At 44.0% G+C, this 18,287-nt stretch overlaps 1 protein-coding gene across 3 annotated transcripts in view; it reads right to left on the minus strand.

Annotated features, from left to right (window-relative positions):
• MST1R (macrophage stimulating 1 receptor) overlaps positions 1-18,287 on the minus strand; it is a 59,294-nt gene that overhangs the window by 21,460 nt on the left and 19,547 nt on the right. For all 3 annotated transcript variants that reach the window (XM_079964396.1, XM_079964394.1, XM_079964395.1), the window contains exons 3-6: positions 7,503-7,691; positions 6,689-6,811; positions 4,637-4,807; positions 1,963-2,141 (exon numbers count right to left, since the gene is read on the minus strand). In XM_079964396.1, the coding sequence (XP_079820522.1) occupies positions 1,963-2,141; positions 4,637-4,807; positions 6,689-6,811; positions 7,503-7,691 (662 nt within the window). The remainder of the gene's footprint in view (positions 1-1,962; positions 2,142-4,636; positions 4,808-6,688; positions 6,812-7,502; positions 7,692-18,287) is intronic.

The raw sequence follows: 18,287 nt of genomic DNA on the forward strand, positions 1-18,287 counted from the left end.
GCAGGGGCCATGGAGGTGAAACTCTATTTGTACTAATAGGGAACAGTAGAAACTGCTGTTTCATTTCCGCTCCGGGAAAGCTGCCAATGTCTAAACTGTGACACACAGAAATGTCTCCTCTCCTGATTTCAACATGTAAGTGTAAGGCTGCTATGACATCATCTGAGGGCCTCACACAGGCAGAAAGAAGTACCAGAAGGAACTCTAGAAAAAGTCATATTCTAACCGTAAGCCCCGCATTTTGCATCTAGTCTATGAATACATTGATTAAATGAGAAGGAGAGAGAGATGGATTTAGCCACATGGATAGCACTGTGCTAAGTAAAAGGGGCGAATTACTCAGTGACTGAACTGCTACCCTCACAGAACTGGCAGGACTTCTGCAACCATGAAGACTAGAAAATTCTCCCCCCGTAAAAAAATGCTTAGAATCTCAGGATTCTACTGAGATTGTTGGATGCCACATATATTCTACACTCCACAGTACTTTCATACTTTCATCTTGAGAGCTCTGGAAAAGAACATTCTAAACCAGCACCAATGTTTTATTCATATTATAATTCCCTTCTAATGGTGCTCAGGGAGCTGTGAGGAAAGAACAACAAACCACACAAAAATTCGTTTAAGCTGAGTGGTACAAACACTCTGAGGTGAAAGGAGAAAGAGAGTCTGTTCACTAAGGCTCCCACACAACCTACACCGTACCTCTACAAAGCCCCATGTCTTCCTAAACTTGTCCCTTGGCTGGCCCCATTTTCCTTCAGGAAGATACCAGAAGCTGAAGAAAACATTAGACCACTGCTGGCTTAATGTCCCTTAGCAGTGAAAACACAAGAGTCCAAACCAAGAGAAGAGAGCACTTTTCCACCAGTTTTCCCCAGACAACTTATCAGCTGTGGCCTCACTCTCCCCATCTGGCCTCACACATACCATGTGGAGTCTGAACAGAGCACTGTGCCATTGTCAGCCAAGGCTTCTGAGATTAAGGGCTCATCCAGACTTCCACTTGTCCTTCCACTTTCTGCTTGGAAAACCTGCTCTTTGGTGCTGAATCGGAACAAATGTCAATCAGGTTTTCTGCAGATTGGCGTTTGCTCCTATTCAGTGCTGGGTTTTCCCAGGGAACGCAGTGGGGTAAATGGAAAACCACTCATACCTGTGCCTAGAAAGCACAGGACAAGGGTGAAACCCCTCAGACCCATGCTTTCTAGGCGCAGGACAAGTGGAAATGTGGACCAGCCCTTAATCAACGCATCACTCAGTATGTTCCTGGTGTGAAGCACTGAAGAACAACACCAAAGGGAGATAGTTCTTCATAGGGACCATGGGACAAGCATGCACAGAGGAATTCCCTTCGATCTTGAACGCCAACCTGAAATGTAAAACTCCTGGATGAGAGGGAATATTGCTTAACTTTGTACATTATAGTCTGCCTGCTTATAGTCCATCTTATTTTGAAGGCTCAGGGCAGCTTTTAACCCCAAAATATAGGGTATAATTCAACATAGTGCTAAGCAGACTGCTCCAGCAGCTGAAAATTTCTGCTTGCCTGATGGCATGCTCTCTCCTCTCCTCCCCCTTGTGCAGACTTCCACTAGTGGGACCAGATGGTTGAACACGGTCCTTAACCTCTCCAAATTTAAAGCAGAATTTATATATAATTATAACACCATGGGAAGTCTCCATGCTTCTACTGACCTATCCAACCTGCCTTCACCCTGCAAAGGTAGCCCAGACACACAGGCCTAACAAGTCTTCCAGAAGGTGCTCAGGCTGAGATTGTGGTGAATCTCCAAAGAAAAACAGCCACCAAGAATTCCTCTCTGCACACCTTTCTTACATGCATAAGGCACATTTACAGAATGCTAGTCTGTGTAGATGCAAAGCTGAGAAAGTGAACAGGAAAGAAGGAGGGGGGAATACTGTTTGCAGGCTTCGTGTTTTTTAACTTTCAGATGTTACCTGTTTTCCAGGCTCTCTTCAAACAGTATGGTGCAATTCTTCCGTCCCACTGTAACCTTGTAGTCACCAAGGGTTGAAGGTGAGGCATCCATGCCACTGAAATATGAACCTGAACGAAAGCCTGAGCCACAGAGTGTCACCTTAGTGCTGCCTTGTAGTGGTGCATTTCTGGGGTAGAACTGTGAAAGCAGATGATACACAAAGCTTTACTTACGCAGTCACCAGCATGATTCGAATAGCCCTTAGATACACCTGTCTTCTGCTCAAGTTCCAAACACCAATAAGACCCAGTTATTGGCACCAGGCAATGCCGCAGACATACTCTGACACAAAGAGAACTTACATGGGAATGGCAATTTTTTCTCCAGGCCCTTCCCTAACTGCTGCAAAAAGCCTTAGGCTAGGATTCACTTCCATTTGGAGGGAAGATGTTGAATGAATTATTAGGATAAGCTGTTGCTCGGACCAAGTGCAGGAAAGTTCAACTGCATGCAGTAAAAGGTGCACACAGTCCATATGGGGAACATAAAGTGGCAGTTATCCCAATTATCTGCAATTAGTTAACATGTTGTTTCAAAAACTGTCTAGGATCAAGGCTGGCATGGTCAGGCTAAACTAATGGTGTGATGATATCACCAACCAAACCTTGAACAAGGGTGAATAGCAGCAAGCTGGGATAGTCCCACTTCTTGAAAGTGCTACTTTGGTACTGAATACAGATAGGTAGCCGTGTTGGTCTGCCATAGTCAAAACAAAATAAAAAAATTCCTTCCAGTAGCACCTTAAAGACCAACTAAGTTAGTTCTTGGTATGAGCTTTCGTGTGCATGCACACATCTTCAGATACTGTGTACTGGAAGGTACTACTGGAAGGAATTTTTTTATTTTGTTTTGGTACTGAAAACATTTGAGCATGAACATTTAATACTCCCTTGCTTTATGCTCACAATAAACTTATTTTTCTTCACTGTTGAGGCCACGTGAAAGTGACTTGATGAAGGCCACCCAGTTTGCTTCAAGGGTGAGCTTAGATCTGAATCTGTCACGCATATTCAAAATCAGTATAAACATGGTCACAACATTTGCCTAAAATTTAATACAGGGAGCAAAATATGCAAATGGCAAAACATTTAAACAACTCTAAGTGTGCTTCTTCAATAATATTTTTATATGTTATTTATCTAGTTAAAAAATGAATAAAGAGTGAAGTAGAAGTTTAAATTTATTCCTTTATCAAGCTGTTACTCTGCCTCTTTTTGAAGCCAAACTAATCTGACCTAATGACTCCCTGTGACGACAAGTGACTAATGTTAATGGTTAAGAGTTTACCTCAGAACGGTTTGCTCTGCTAAATATTAACTCACCTTAAAGGAATATAGGAATCGCAGTGCAGCCACATCAAAAGCCACAAAAAGACAGTCTTAATCAGCCCTAGCAGCAAACCATGATTATGCATAGACTCTTTATTAGTATCAAGGAGACTTTTTAGATGCCCGCAGTGGTGTGAAGATGACCCCATTCCCAGAGGAGCCACTGTACACCTGGAGTGTGTGTCTACGCAGGCTCTCTGACAGAGCTAGGGAACCTCAGGCCAAGGGGCCAAGGGTAACTCTGTTTATCTAGTCCTCAGCCACACCTCCTTCTCCCATTCACACCTCTCACTAGTCCTAGTCATATCCTCCCTGAGCATTTATGCTTGTCTGGAATGTGCCCTTGAGCTCTGATAACAGCCATACAGAGGCTGTATTTACATTTCTTGCTTTGCCCACTTTTGCCTCAGGAGTCACCTACTACGGGCGTGACACACACAGAAGGTTGCCCAGGTGGGAATGTGGCCTTGGGCCTGAAAATGCTTTCCCCCACCCCTGCTGTAAAAGGAGCAAGTGTATGTGGTCTCCATATACTGGCTGTTTCATGCACACCAGCCCCAATCTGCTTGAGAGAAAGGGGGAAGGTCAATACCAGAACACCAGGAAGGGCTTCGCACTATAGCTGAAAACTCATCAGCCCACCTTTGTCCCCACATGACTGTTCCTTGTGCATGTCAAATGCAGTGAGTCGTTCCAAAAGATACAAAGGATGTGAATGTGTATCTTTGTGGGTTTTCTAATTTTCTGTTTGGGAAACAACAACACTGCCCTCACTAAAGGCAAAATGGAGAACACAGTGCTCAATATTGCCATGCTAAAGTCACCCTTTCAGGAAAGATGAAAAGGGTCACATAGAGTAAAAGAGAGAGGGAGGGTGTGGGGTTTTTTTTTTGTTTGGTTTTTTTGTCCCCCACCCCCCGTGGCTCCACTCAAGAAGTTGAGCCAGTGGTGAGGGAGATGTCTTAAGTGCTCTATTTGGACGAACATGCAAAGCAAGAGGTTAAGACAGAAAGAAAAAATACACCCCGTGGAAAACATAATAACTAATGCAAAATGCAGGTGGTGCATGTCTCAGGAAATGCAGGCATTATGGGTCCCAAGATGCCCAGAGTACTTTAGGCTTTATGACAAGCACATTTGACAAACAGAAATATAAAAAAATCCAGACAGTTAACAAAGGGTGGAGGGAAGAACTAAGGCAGTCCCAAAGCACCAAATAGCTCAGTGAGAATAGCTGCAGTGCGCATAAGCCACCATGCCAGTGTACCATTAGGCAATCTCATACATAAGAAGATACTTGCGTACATCAGTGAGGACAGGAGAGCAGCTCTTCTGGTTCCACTCTGCCTTGCAGTCTTCCTGACGGGTGCATGCATTTCCACACCAGCCACACTGCATGAAACGCTCTGCCTTCAGGCAGCGGAAGCATGTCAGGAAATGGCGACAGCCTGGACCAGTTATTTTCACCTGGGACACCTGCAAGATGGACAGTTGCCAAAGAGGATGGGTTGAGCTCAACTTTGCATGCAGAAGGTCCTTGTTTCAATCCTCAACGTCTCCAGGTGGGACTGGGAGAAATCCCTGCCTGAAACCCTAGATAGCCAGTGCCAGGCAGTGCAGGTCAGCAGCACTGAACCTCCAACCAACTGTAAGATCATTTTCCCCAGCAGGCTGACCACCCACCGCCCCACACCTGGTATCATGTATGACAGTCAGGTGTGGGCAGGAAAAGATATGTCTCCAAAGGAGCCTTAAAATGCACGCCAAAGTATTCACTGGAAAATGGGTTTGTATCAAAGAATCCAAGCCCCACTTGGATCAGCTTCGCTATAAAGTACTGGAAACTCCTGGGTGCAGCCAAACCAAGCAGGGATTGATGTCACCACCAAGCAGCTAAATGGCAGTGGCTTCAAGGCTGGCTTGGATCCACTGGCATCTTCCTGTGCAGCACAGCTCGAACTCAAGCTACACTGCATAGTAAAAATGGATCCTTTGGCATCATGTTGATGTCAGGTGATTGACAGGGAGATGGCACTTAACTCCCCATGCTTGGTGTTGACAAGCCTGAGCAGGATGAACCAATGACCTGACTTACTGTAAGGTAGCTTTCTATGTTCCTATGTCAAGGGGACCGATGGTCTTTCCAACAGCACATCTTTCAAACAGCATGTACTTTGCTCACCAAGAAAATCAATTTATTTATAAGTATTTTTATACCGTCCTTTAACCATATTCCCAGGGTGGTCCACAACAGGAAAAACCCAATTAAAATGTGAGTGCAATCTACCCTCAGAACAGCCCCTCTTGTGCATCTGCCACACTCGGTGCTTGTAGCTTGTATCAAGGCATCAAGACATCAGAGAGACGAAGCAGGTGGGCTCCTAATACTCCTGGTCTCAGCAAGGAGCTGTCATCAAGTTCTGAGCTCTGTTTTACAGCTGCCTGACCAGAATTTTTTTTTTCTCCCCCAGTAAAAGCTAGAATGAGTTGGCAGCAGAAAATGCCCCAAACTTTGCTGAAATCCAGTGGGATTTGCCATTTGATGAAGCCACTAAGTCTGAGACCAAAAAAAGTTAGGTAGGCAGTCCTAGAGCTATCAGAAGAAGAAAGTGAAGCCCAATGAAATGGTGACTTAGAAGCACCAATTTTTCAATTAAAGTTCCAACATCCTAGGAGAGATAAATGACTGGCTAGAGACAGCAAGTTCAAAGGATTTCTGTAGAAAGAAATGAAAATTTAAAGGGCTGGAAGAGTCAAGGAAATGCTAATAAAAGAATTAGGTGGAAAAGTAGCTCAAATAAGCCTTTGTGATCTTGAATGGAGAGACATCTGCTACTCTGACATCGCTTAAGAAGATAGTTCTTTCCAAAAAGGATCATACTAAGGGTCAATCAGTCCTGGAGGACTGTATCTCCTCAGAATGCCAGAGGTAGATTGAATAGTCTTCCCTCTCACAAATTTTCTGCCTGTGGAAAGGGAGATGACCCTGGGGGTCCCTTCCAACTCTACAATTCTATTATTCTATGACTAGGCTAAAACTCTTATCCCTGATGTATGCATTTTCTGCAGGCAGGCAGGCAGGTTTTTTATGTGGGGTGCTATCAAAACATGTGTACTCTATGCACACTCTAAACTGGTGTAGAATGCCTCTGCCACTCAGTTTTCCTGAACATGTACTTTGGGTCTGAGATGATGGATGATGAGATCAGAGCAACCTCAGCATTCTCTCCATTTGTAAAAATCAAAGCACCTGTAGAATAACCCTCCTCCCACCCATCCACCCAGAAACAAGCAAATAAGTAATGCTTCCTTTGAAATCTCATGCACAGTCGAGCTTCAGAGCCTCACATCTCTTACCTTTTTTCCTGTGACAAACAGCAAAGTGTCATTCAGCTTGCTGACTTCTCGCAGCACTGGCAATGTCTCCCCCAGGGAGAAGTTGGCCAATATGTTTGTGTAGAGATTGGATGGAAGAACCACCTAGGAACATACACACACAAAAGCTTACACACCCTCAGCAGCTGTTTTTAGTGGAGCAGGGACAGTTGTAGAGAACTTCTTCATTAATTTGGCAAACACATCTGTCTGCTGGGGCTGCGAATTACAAGCAGGAGAGTAACTCCACGTTTTTATGAACATCTCTGCACACTGCTAAGTGCTATGAGATGCTGAAATAGATGTATGAATAGATTTGGGCACCCGGGATTCATGTTCAGAATTCCTGATACTCTGCAGGTCGACTCTCCAACAACCCCAAGAGTAATTCCTAATAGCAATTTCAATTATGATAAATCCTTGAGAAGTTTAGCTGTTGACACTTCCTACAAGAAACATTGGGAATTATAATTTTGTGAGCATGTTGAGAAACCCCTTATTTGTTATCCCTAGTTCCCTCAAAGAGCTAGAACTAGGGAAAGGGTTTCTTGTAGAAAGAATAAGAATAAAATAAAATTAGCTTAAGTTGACAGTGGAAACATGGTAATATTTCCTAAATGTTAATGGATTGGCTTTCAGCATTACAGCTTTAAAAGTACCACAAGAAGCCATTTGAATACATGATGGTATTTAAAGAGATATTTAAACACTAGCAGCAGATGATAGCACAGAGGTTCACAATATTATAAACACATATTAATAGATATAAAAAGCAGAGCTGCAGCTCTTAACTGACCTGCAGAACACGTCCTTCTGATGTGCCTAGATGAGCCACAGTCACCTCATCTATTACAGTTACAAAGATGGAGGTCAGCAGCACTCCAGCCATACGTCCATTGAAGAGGTCCACCCTGTAGTAATTTGTAGAGATGAAGGTGGGCTTCTTCCAGCAGCTGGTGTCCACCAGTGGGGCTGAGAAATTTACCTGGCATGACAGAGAACAGGTGCTGTTTCAGATGCTAAGTGAAACATGCTAGGAGTCTCAAACTGGGGACTTTGGCATCCCCACACCACCAGGTCACCAGAGGGAGCTTCCTAGTCTGGCCTCTGTTGTACAGCAGTGCAACCTCCATAATGGCCAGAGGGGGCGCTAATGCTTTGTCGCGCCAACCATAACAAGTGACTTGAAATTTCAATAAAAGCTTGGCTGAACCTATACAATTGTTCAAGGCTGAACAACTTTTTAATGACAGAAGGTACTAAGTAGACCCCTGCCTTGCCTCTACTTGCCTCATCAGCTCTGAAATTTGGGGGTTTTATTGATGGGCAGGGCATAAACCCTCAAACAAACACACAAACACACCAGGCATACAACCCACCTTAGACCACATCATCTGTCTCTGGGCCTTTGGATCATTGCCTGCCTGCTCTGGAACCTGGCCAATGGAAGGTCTGGATCACGCTGTTTGCTTCTGACTTTGCTGGGCCCTGACATTGAACAGGAAGGTTAAATACCAATTATCTAGTCTAGTCCCTCTCTATCAGCCTGCCAAAGCGAAGAAATGTAAGACAACAGCTTCTCCAGGTTCACCCTTGCCCTCTGCTGGAGCCTTATGAGACTAGAAATCCTGGTTTGTTTACATGCTAGAAAGTCCAGCTGCCTCTTTATTTAATACCCTGGCAATAAATATATTCTGCTTTCTTCCCCTATTGTGCCCACTTCTATTTTGTTTGTTTATTTCAGAATGTCAAACAGATAAACAGCTATGTGATTTTTAAAAGACATATGAAGGCAGCCCTGTTCAGGGAATTTTTTTAGTGTGTGATGTTGTATTGTATTTTTACCATTTCTTGTTGGGAGCCGCCCAGAGTGGCTGGGGCAACCCAGTCAGATGGGCAGCATATAAATAATAAATTGTTGTTGTTGTTGTTGTTGTTGATGATGATGATTAACACACCTACTAACTGAGGTTTTTTGAGGCAGCTTCTAATATATTAAAAATTGAGTTGTTATGTGCATAATCACAAAATGTACAGTATTTGTATGTTTCCCCCCCAATCCCAGCCCATAAATGGCAGTCAAATGAGCTGGATGTGAGGTCCCTGCCAGCCAGGTCTTTCTCACTGGGCCTCTCACAGCTTCTGGCTCTGGTGGCAGAGGCAGGAAGTGCTAAGGGAGAAAAGGTGTTAGAAGCTTTTCCTCAGTCCTCCAATGTTCCAACGGCCCGTACTCTTACCATACCATATTTCATCCATAGTCCTGCAACATAATCCATGTGTCTGTTAGATGTCACTATATAACTGAACCAATCAGAGTCTGCATTTTTAACCAAATGGTCCAAAGTTAAGGACACAACATTCAGCCGTACACAATACATTCCTGGTGTATTGCTTCTCCGTGCTTGATTGCAGCAGCACATGCTATCCTGCAACTTATTGTGCCCTAGAGACATTCTCTTCCAATATATGAAGCTGAGCTCACAAGGAAATGAGAGTCTTCTCACTTGGCCCTGGATTAACACCAGCCATTCCTAGCACACAAGCAACCAAACGTTTTCAGAGTAGACAGTACACTTTAGTCACAGTCAAAGCCTGCAGAGCTATAAGGAGCAAGAGCAGATGCTGCAGGAGAGATTGACCAATTACTGTAAACAAAGCAAGCCTTAAGGACACACAAAATTATGCAATGCACTCTTATGAAATGGAAGAGACATCTGGAGTTTCTTCAAGATCAGATTAATGAGACACAAAGCAAAGGGCAATATAAGCAGCCAAATGACAACTACAGGAAAGAGGAAAGCGTCAGTCATTCTTCAGATAAAAAGACAAGAGATTAGGCTTAACTGAATTCACAATAATGGAGCACACACATAGGCATTTAAAAAAAGAAAAAAAAGAAAAGAGGGAAAATAAAACTTGCAATAACACCCCACCAAAGCCCAGTTCAGATTTAAGAGGAAGCCATAGTTTCCTGCTACATGAATAAGCCATCTGCTTATGGTTTTGAGCAAACCACAGATCCTGATAACAACCAATCTCAGAGAATCATGGCTTCTTTCAAACCTAGGATTGACTTGCCTAAGATCCAGGACAAAGTGTTGCCTTTTGGAAATTGACCCCAGACATCAATTCCGCCTTTGAAATCCCAGTAATGTCCAGGAAAATCTGGACGCATGGTAGTCCTATTTAAACCACAGTCCTGCAAGCCTAATCAGCGCATCAAGTCTTCCCTGGTGGCCTGCCAGCTCATTTCCTGAATTTGTTGGCAGGGATGCTACTGCAGGGAAAAAATAGTCTGCAGAGCACCGGTAGTGACAGAATGATTTTCATTCCCATCATGGCAATGGACAGGGCAGAGATGCAGTGCCTCCAGGGCACTTCAGAAAGTCAGTGTGATGTCTCGGGAATAGGGCAATGTTTATTCCCATCATGGCTTCATAGTTTCAACTCCCTGGCAACCCAATGCCATTATGGGGGTGCAAATTGCTCCTCCTCACTCATTAACTCTATTATCTGATAAGGGAGGAGACTCAACCCCCCCCATCAGCTGATCTGCATAGTTCAACTGAAAAGGTTTCTCATGGGTCATAGACCCATATAATTGTAGAGTTGGAAGTGATCTCAAGGGTCTAGTCCATGGGTAGGCAAACTAAGGCCCGAGGGCCGGATCCGGCCCAATCGCCTTCTCAATCTGGCCTGCAGACGGTCCGGGAATCAGCGTGTTTTTACATGAGTAGAATGTGTCCTTTTATTTAAAATGCATCTCTGGGTTATTTGTGGGGCATAGGAATTCATTCATTCCCCCCCCCCCAAATATAGTCTGGCCCCCCACAAGGTCTGAGGGACAGTGGACTGGACCCCTGCTGAAAAAGTTTGCTGACCCCTAAGTCCAACCTCCTGCTATGCAGGAATTTCAACTAGCTCATGCATGACCAACTGTCGTCCAACATCTGCTTAAAAACCACCAAGGTAGGGGAGTCCATCACCTCTTGTGGAAGTCTCTTCCACTGTCAAGCAGTTCTTACTGTCATAAAGTTTTTCTGATGTTTAGTCGAAATCTCCTTTCTTGTAACTTAAATCCACTGGTTTGGGTCCTGGCCTCCAGGGCAGGAGAATACAAGCTTGCTCCATCCTCCATGTGACAACCCTTTAGTCATTTGAAGGTGGCTATCATATCTTGAAACTAAATCCTTCGAAGACAGAGGTCCTATGGCTGGGTCGGGATGGCATGGGGATGAGAGACCAACTCCCTTCTCTTGAGGGGGCCCAATTAGTGCCATTGCCTTCCGTTAAGAGTTTGGGTGTAATCCTTGACGCTTCCCTTTCCATGGAGGCGCAAGTTACAGCAACAGCCAAGGTGACATTTTTCCACCTTCGCCGCATCAAGCAGTTGGTCCCTTACCTTTCCTGCCCCGACCTGGCCACAGTGATCCATGCGACAGTCATCTCCAGGGTTTACTACTGTAATTCGCTCTACGCGGGGCTGCCCTTGAAGCTGACCCAGAAACTCCAGCGGGTGCAGAATGCTGCAGCGAGGCTCCTCACGGGGTCTCTGCCATGGGAGCATATTCACCCAGTGCTTTTCAAACTGCACTGGCTCCTGGTAGAGTACAGGGTCAGATTTAAGGTGCTGCTTTTGACCTTTAAAGCCCTTCACGGCCTAGGACCCTCGTACCTATGGGACCACCTCTCCCGGTATGCCCCACGGAGAGCCTCAAAGTCCATAAATAACAACACCGTAGTGGTCCCGGGCCCTAAGGCAGTTAGATTGGCTTCAACCAGAGCCAGGGCCTTTTCAACTCTGGCTCTGGCCTGGTGGAATGCTCTGCCTCGTGAGACCAGGGCCCTGCAGGATCTGATTTCTTTCCGCAGGGCCTGTAAGACAGAGTTGTTCCTCCTGAGTTTGGACATCACGAGGAACCATAGTTTGTTTAAAATCAGAAGCAGAAGGTTCCAATCTCCTTCTTGGGAAGAGAGATAATGTGAGCCCAGGGCTCACCACAGGGAAACATGGTTTCCTGTAATGTCTGAAGTGGGCTAATGACCCAATATGTAGATGGGCACAAGGCCATCAACAGGGGGCTACAGGAGGTGCAAATGTACTAGGTCCCCCTCTTAGCTTTCTCTTAAAAAAAAAAAGTAAGCCAATTGGACACGATTTTATGACATGTCTAAAGAAAGTTACAAAACATGGAGGCTACTCTAATGCTTTGGCACTTGCAGGCAACACCATTGTGAAGGATGCTTAATCACTGTTGCCAAGCAACCAGAGGAAGGGATGTTGACTACCCCCATTTGGGACTCAGGATGTGGAGCCATCCCAGAGCAGGAGGGGAAGCTGGATAATAATAATAATAATAATAATAATAATAATAATAATAGTTTAATAATAATAATAATAATACCCCATCGATCAGGCTGGGTTTCCCCAGCCACTCAGGGTGGCTTCCAACAGAATAATAATAATAATAAAAGTGATAGAACCTAAAACATTAAAAACTTCCCTAAACAGGGATAGAGGAGGATACTCTGGTATGTTTGTTTAAGCATTTTCCTCATGTCTACATTATTTCATTCATGCCCCAAGTATGATACCTTCACAGAACAAAGCATAACTGGCTGGCTTTTGTATGTTTTACTCAAAGGTAATTCCCATGAAATGAAGGTTTCACAAAAAAAGTGAAATCGCAACCTGTCCCCCACCCATCCCATCTAGTGTACCAGGCCCAGAAAATCCTGTTGGCTTCCCTTGATTTTACAAAAAGATCCTTCATCTTCAGGAAATATCAATATGTACCGGTAATAAATGTTCAGAGAGAGAGAGAAAATAAAAGGGTGCTTTCTTCCTGCACATCAGGATTTGTTTATTTTTACACTTGAAATGCAGCTGGGTTTGCGGAAAACCAAAGAAAAGGCAAAATGTCTCCCAGCGGATTGTTCACATAAAAACAATTACACAACAGACATTCATGTGATGGAACTGGTAATTTCTGGAGGAAATTCTTAAAATATTCCTTACTCCAGCAATTGACCTCACAGTATTAGGGTTAAGTCACCCTGAGGCAACTATTTTAAAATCACACCACACTGTGTGAATAATCCTAAATTTGAAACAAGGCAGCCTTGGGGTATAATTATAGGATGAAGTGCTTTGTGAAAACTGCTAAATGAATGGATGGGTGGATGAACGAGTTTCTCAGAGGTAATCAGCATTCTTGGCTAGGGGTAATTCCACATCAACACACACTCCACTACAGCTCCCAGGGTCCCTTGTGGGGAAGCTATAGCACATAAACCAGTTACAGTTGATCATGTAGCCTCTTAATTAGTTTTTCAATGCTCTGCTGACTCAGGGCCTCACTGTCTTTGTGCGGGAATTTCCTTGATGCATTTCACACCCACCTTGCAAACTTTTCCATTTTCTCCTGCTATCAGTCACTGAGTAAGAAGTGACTGGGCGAGACCTACAAATCAAAGTATGACCCAGAAATCTCTCTCCCTCTAATCAGTTCAAAAATATTAAAGAAGTGTTCATGCAGGTTTGTGCTTGCTTCTCCTGAGTGGAAAAAGCAACAAACATGAGTCAGGAGAAGGTCCCTCTAGTCCTCAGGTTGCAGGTCTTTTGCAGTCTTCTTTAGATCTCACCATCCTGATAGATCAGGAATACTTGGCTGTCTCATTTTTCATTCTCAACACCTGATTATTTATAAACAATCTAAATAGCACCAAACCCAATATAAATCTTGGGGTGGGGGGAATCCCATGGTTTAATTCCCTTCACTGTGAAAACTTTCCATTTATTTGCTTCTTTAAGTCACTTACATCTTGCCTTCCTGTCAAAATGTTCTCAAGGTGATTTACAACATAAAATATTAAAATAATCTATATTAAAATGTTAACAACAAAAATCAGCCATAAGATAACATTTTAAACAGTCAAAAGAAAATTTGTGGCTACAAAAAATAAAAACTAGTCCATGAACGCTTTCTTTAAAAGCTGGTCTTAGCCACGGGTGTTAGTTTTGATGACAGTTTGCAGCTGATGTGCAAGTAAGCTAGCGCTGAGCCAAAATTTCTAAGTGACAGTTTGATAATGCTTAAAAAAACAAATAACCCCCCCACTCTTTTTTTGTGTAGGAAATTATCTCTCTGGGAACCACCAATCATAGAATCATAGAATCATAGAGTTGGAAGAGACCACAAGGGCCATCGAGTCCAACCCCCTGCCAAGCAGGAAACACCATCAGAGCACTCCTGACATATGGTTGTCAAGCCTCTGCTTAAAGACCTCCAAAGACGGAGATTCCACCACACTCCTTGGCAGCAAATTCCACTGTCGAACAGCTCTTACTGTCAGGAAGTTCTTCCTAATGCTTAGGTGGAATCTTCTTTCTTGTAGTTTGGAACCATTGCTCCATGTCCGCTTCTCTGGAGCAGCAGAAAACAACCTTTCTCCCTCCTCTATGTGACATCCTTTTATATATTTGAACATGGCTATCATATCACCCCTTAACCTCCTCTTCTCCAGGCTAAACATGCCCAGCTCCCTTAGCCGTTCCTCTTAAGGCATCGTTTCCAGGCCTTTGACCATTTTGGTTGCCCTCCTCTGGACACGTTCCAGTTTGTCAGTGTCCTTCTTGAACTGTGGTGCCCAGAACTGGACACAGTACTCCAGGTGAGGTCTGACCAGAGCAGAATACAGTGGCACTATTACTTCCCTTGATCTAGATGCTATACTCCTATTGATGCAGCCCAGAATTGCATTGGCTTTTTTAGCTGCCGCGTCACACTGTTGGCTCATGTCAAGTTTGTGGTCAACCAAGACTCCTAGATCCTTTTCACATGTACTGCTCTCAAGCCAGGTGTCACCCATCTTGTATTTGTGCCTCTCATTTTTTTTTGCCCAAGTGCAATACTTTACATTTCTCCCTGTTAAAATTCATCTTGTTTGTTTTGGCCCAGTTCTCTAATCTGTCAAGGTCGTTTTGAAGTGTGATCCTGTCCTCTGGAGTGTTAGCCACCCCTCCCAGTTTGGTGTCATCTGCAAATTGGATCAGGATGCCCTTGAGTCCATCATCCAAGTCGTTGATAAAGATGTTGAATAAGACCGGGCCCAAGACAGAACCCTGTGGCACCCCACTAGTCACTCTTCTCCAGGATAAAGAGGAACCATTGATGAGCACCCTTTGGGTTCGGTCAGTCAGCCAGTTACAAATCCACTGAGTGGTAGCATAGTCAAGACCACATTTTACCAGCTTCTTTACAAGAATATCATAGGGCAACTTGTCAAATGCCTTGCTGAAATCAAGTTAGGCTACATCCACTGCGTTCCCTTCATCTACCAGGCTTGTAATTCTGTCAAAAAACGAGATCAGGTTAGTCTGACATGACTTATTTTTCAGAAATCCATGCTGACTATTGGTGATCACAGCATTCCTTTCTAGGTGCTCACAGACTGTTTGCTTAATGATCTGCTCCAGAATCTTCCCTGGTATTGATGTCAGACTGACTGGGCGGTAATTATTTGGGTCCTCTCTTTTCCCCTTTTTGAAAATAGGGGCAACATTTGCCCTCCTCCAGTCTGCCAGGACTTCGCCTGTTCTCCAGGAATTCTCAAAGATGACTGCCAGTGGTTTTGAGATCACATCTGCCAGTTCTTTTAATACTCTTGGATGCAGTTCATCTGGCCCTGGAGACTTGAATACATCTAAACTAGCCAAGTATTCTTGTACTATCTCCTTAGTTATTTTGGGCTGTGTTTCCTCTGCTGAATCATTTGCTCCAAATTCTTCAGGTCGGGCATTGTTTTCTTTATCGGAGAAGACTGAGGCAAAGAAGGCACTGAGGAGTTCAGCCCTTTCTGTGTCCCCTGTTTGCATTTCACCATCTTCTCCTCTGAGTGACCCCACTGTTTCTTTGTTCTTCCTTTTGCTACAAACATACCCATAAAAGCCTTTTTTGTTGCTTTTAACCTCTCTAGCAAGCCTGAGTTCATTCTGTGCTTTAGCTTTTCTGACTTTGTGTGTGCCTACACATGCTGGCTATTTGTTTGAATTCCTCTTTGGTGGTTTCCCCCCTTTTCCAATTTTTGTACACATCCTTTTTTAATCTTAACTCAGTTAAAAGTTCTTTAGATAGCCACCCTGGCTTCTTTAGGCACCTTCCATGTTTCCGTCTCATTGGTATTGCCTGAAGTTGTGCTTTTACTATCTCCCTCTTAACAAACTCCCAGCCATCATGAACTCCCTTTCCTTTTAGTATTACTGTCCATGGGATCTCACCCAGCACTTCCCTAAGTTTTATGAAGTCGGCTTTCTTAAAATCAAGAAATTGAGTCCTAGAATGCTTGGCTGCTCCTTTCCGCTGTATAGTAAACTTCAGAAGAGCATGATCACTCGCGCCTAATGATCCTTCCACTTCTACCCCACTAACCAGGTCATCAACACTGGCAAATGTAAAAATGCAAAGCCCAGAAAATGTTTATTTACTGTTATCTTCCTTTTGCATATTCCCCCCTACTTAGCTAAAATATACTGCTTTATTTGTACTTTAAACACCCAGGAACTGTTATGTGTGCCATTCTCACACACCTTGCACATTAGAAAAAGGCAGATATACTTGCAACCACTGCAGAGGCCACTCCAAGAGGACCTGAGTCTCCGAGAAGCATGCCAGTGGCCAAGGACCCATGGCTAGAAGCTGCCATCAGTGTAAGACCACTGGCCTCACCAGTCCCACAAAAAGCAAGATTAGCATTGCCCCAAATCTCCCTTTAACCAGACTTGCCACTCCTCAATCCCAGTAAGGTCTTCCATGCCTTATTCTAGGCTACTTCCTACTGTTTCCCCACTAGAACCTCTTCTACATGCACCTGAATTCTTCAGGAATTATATGTGCTATGCATTGATTTGGAGTAAAACATTCTCTAATAAAAAGACATTAAAGAGCATGTGCTAAGCAGTCATGGGAACATGACGGAAATCCCTGCTTAAACTTCTACTCTCTGCAGTGAATGTATGGAAGGGTTCATGGCAGCAGACTGTGAAGCCAATTTCCCTTCCATGTATTGACTTTACATAGATATAAGTTATCTGTGCTGCACAGCAACCACAAGGCTGCTACTGATACAGAGTCAAGCTTCTGTTGTTCTATGGTGCTTTGACACACCCATCCTTGAAGACTGCTGGGGCTCAAGATGCCACGCATCTGCCGAATCAGACGACCCGCCACTATGCTGCCACGTGCCGTGAAGACTAAAATTTCCGTCACCGCTGTTCTTTAACAAGTTAGCACTGCAAGAGGAAGATGAATGAAGTAATAAAAATGAGCTTGCAGTCTTCTCCACGTGCTTCCTTCCTACCTTCTGGGAGGAAGGCAGTGAAGAGGAAATCTTCATCACCATTTCACCATAACTTGAGTCAGTCTGTCCGTTCTAACAGTGATGGTTTGTGGAAAGTTGGTTTGGCAAGACTGGCTGGGGAAGGGGTGGGGTAGGGTAGGTGAAGAAACCTCAGGCGTATGTCCCAAGCACAGGTCTGGGACTCATAGCAGGGTCCTGAGAAAGCCAACATTTTCATTAGCTTAGAGCACAGACACCAACATGCACTTCCAGCCACGTATTAAGAGAACAGAAAAAAAGCAGAGCTATTAGAGACATTTGCTAATGTTTTTCTTATAGCACGGATTTACATTGTGGGAGATATTCAGGCAGATTTGGGCTGTCACTGAGACAACACGTGTAGTGCATGGCAGTGAACTAAGATAGTTGGGACAAGTCTTAGTTTTGGTCTGGTTTAACTTGAGCAACAAACCTCAAAGCCATGAAAGAGAGCATACGCACAGTAATGTATGAAATAGAAAGTTGTGCAAAGCTCACACGAGTGCCAGGAAATGGACAATGAATCTCTCTCTCTCTCTCTCTCTCTCTCTCTCTCTCTCTCTCTCTCTAAAACACAGAATGAATCTGCAGAGAAGTGAGCTGAGCACTCTGAGGGCCTGTGGGACAGTTATTTTGACCTAAAAGTGTGGTTCTTCCATACAAGGAAAGCGGCAGGAAGAGCAATTATGGGCTGGGTCATGCTCTTAATAGGTTTGGAGCAATCTAGACTTCTTTTGTCATTCTCATCTTATTTCCTGAGCATTAGCAACAGGTTCAAACCACTTAACAAGAACTGGAGTCTAAAATGTGTTCCACAAAACCTTTGCACAACTTGGTATCTTGGCGTTTCAAATTTCAGTGGCGCCCTCTGCGACACCAAAATCTGGTGCCCCCTCCACCTCTTGCCTTCCGTTCGACTTCATAGTTGTGACTCCTGCTGCAGCGCCCCAGAATCTCTGTGCCCAGTATGACCAAACTGGTTGTGCTCCCCTAGATCCACCTTTGGTTATCTTCACAGGCATGATAACCAGGATTCCTTAAATTCCACATTTATTTTACTATGTACTGCCTGATTCAACTCTGTGCAACTCTTTACTGACGAACTTTAAGAGGAATATATATGAAGCATGTAGAACTTATGGAGCATTCACACCTATACAGCTGGTACAAACAGATGTCCTCCCCTAAAATATGCTGCTGTTGT

This window comes from Podarcis cretensis (assembly GCF_951804945.1).
Source record: "Podarcis cretensis genome assembly, chromosome: 2".
In the NCBI taxonomy this organism is placed as follows: domain Eukaryota; kingdom Metazoa; phylum Chordata; class Lepidosauria; order Squamata; family Lacertidae; genus Podarcis; species Podarcis cretensis.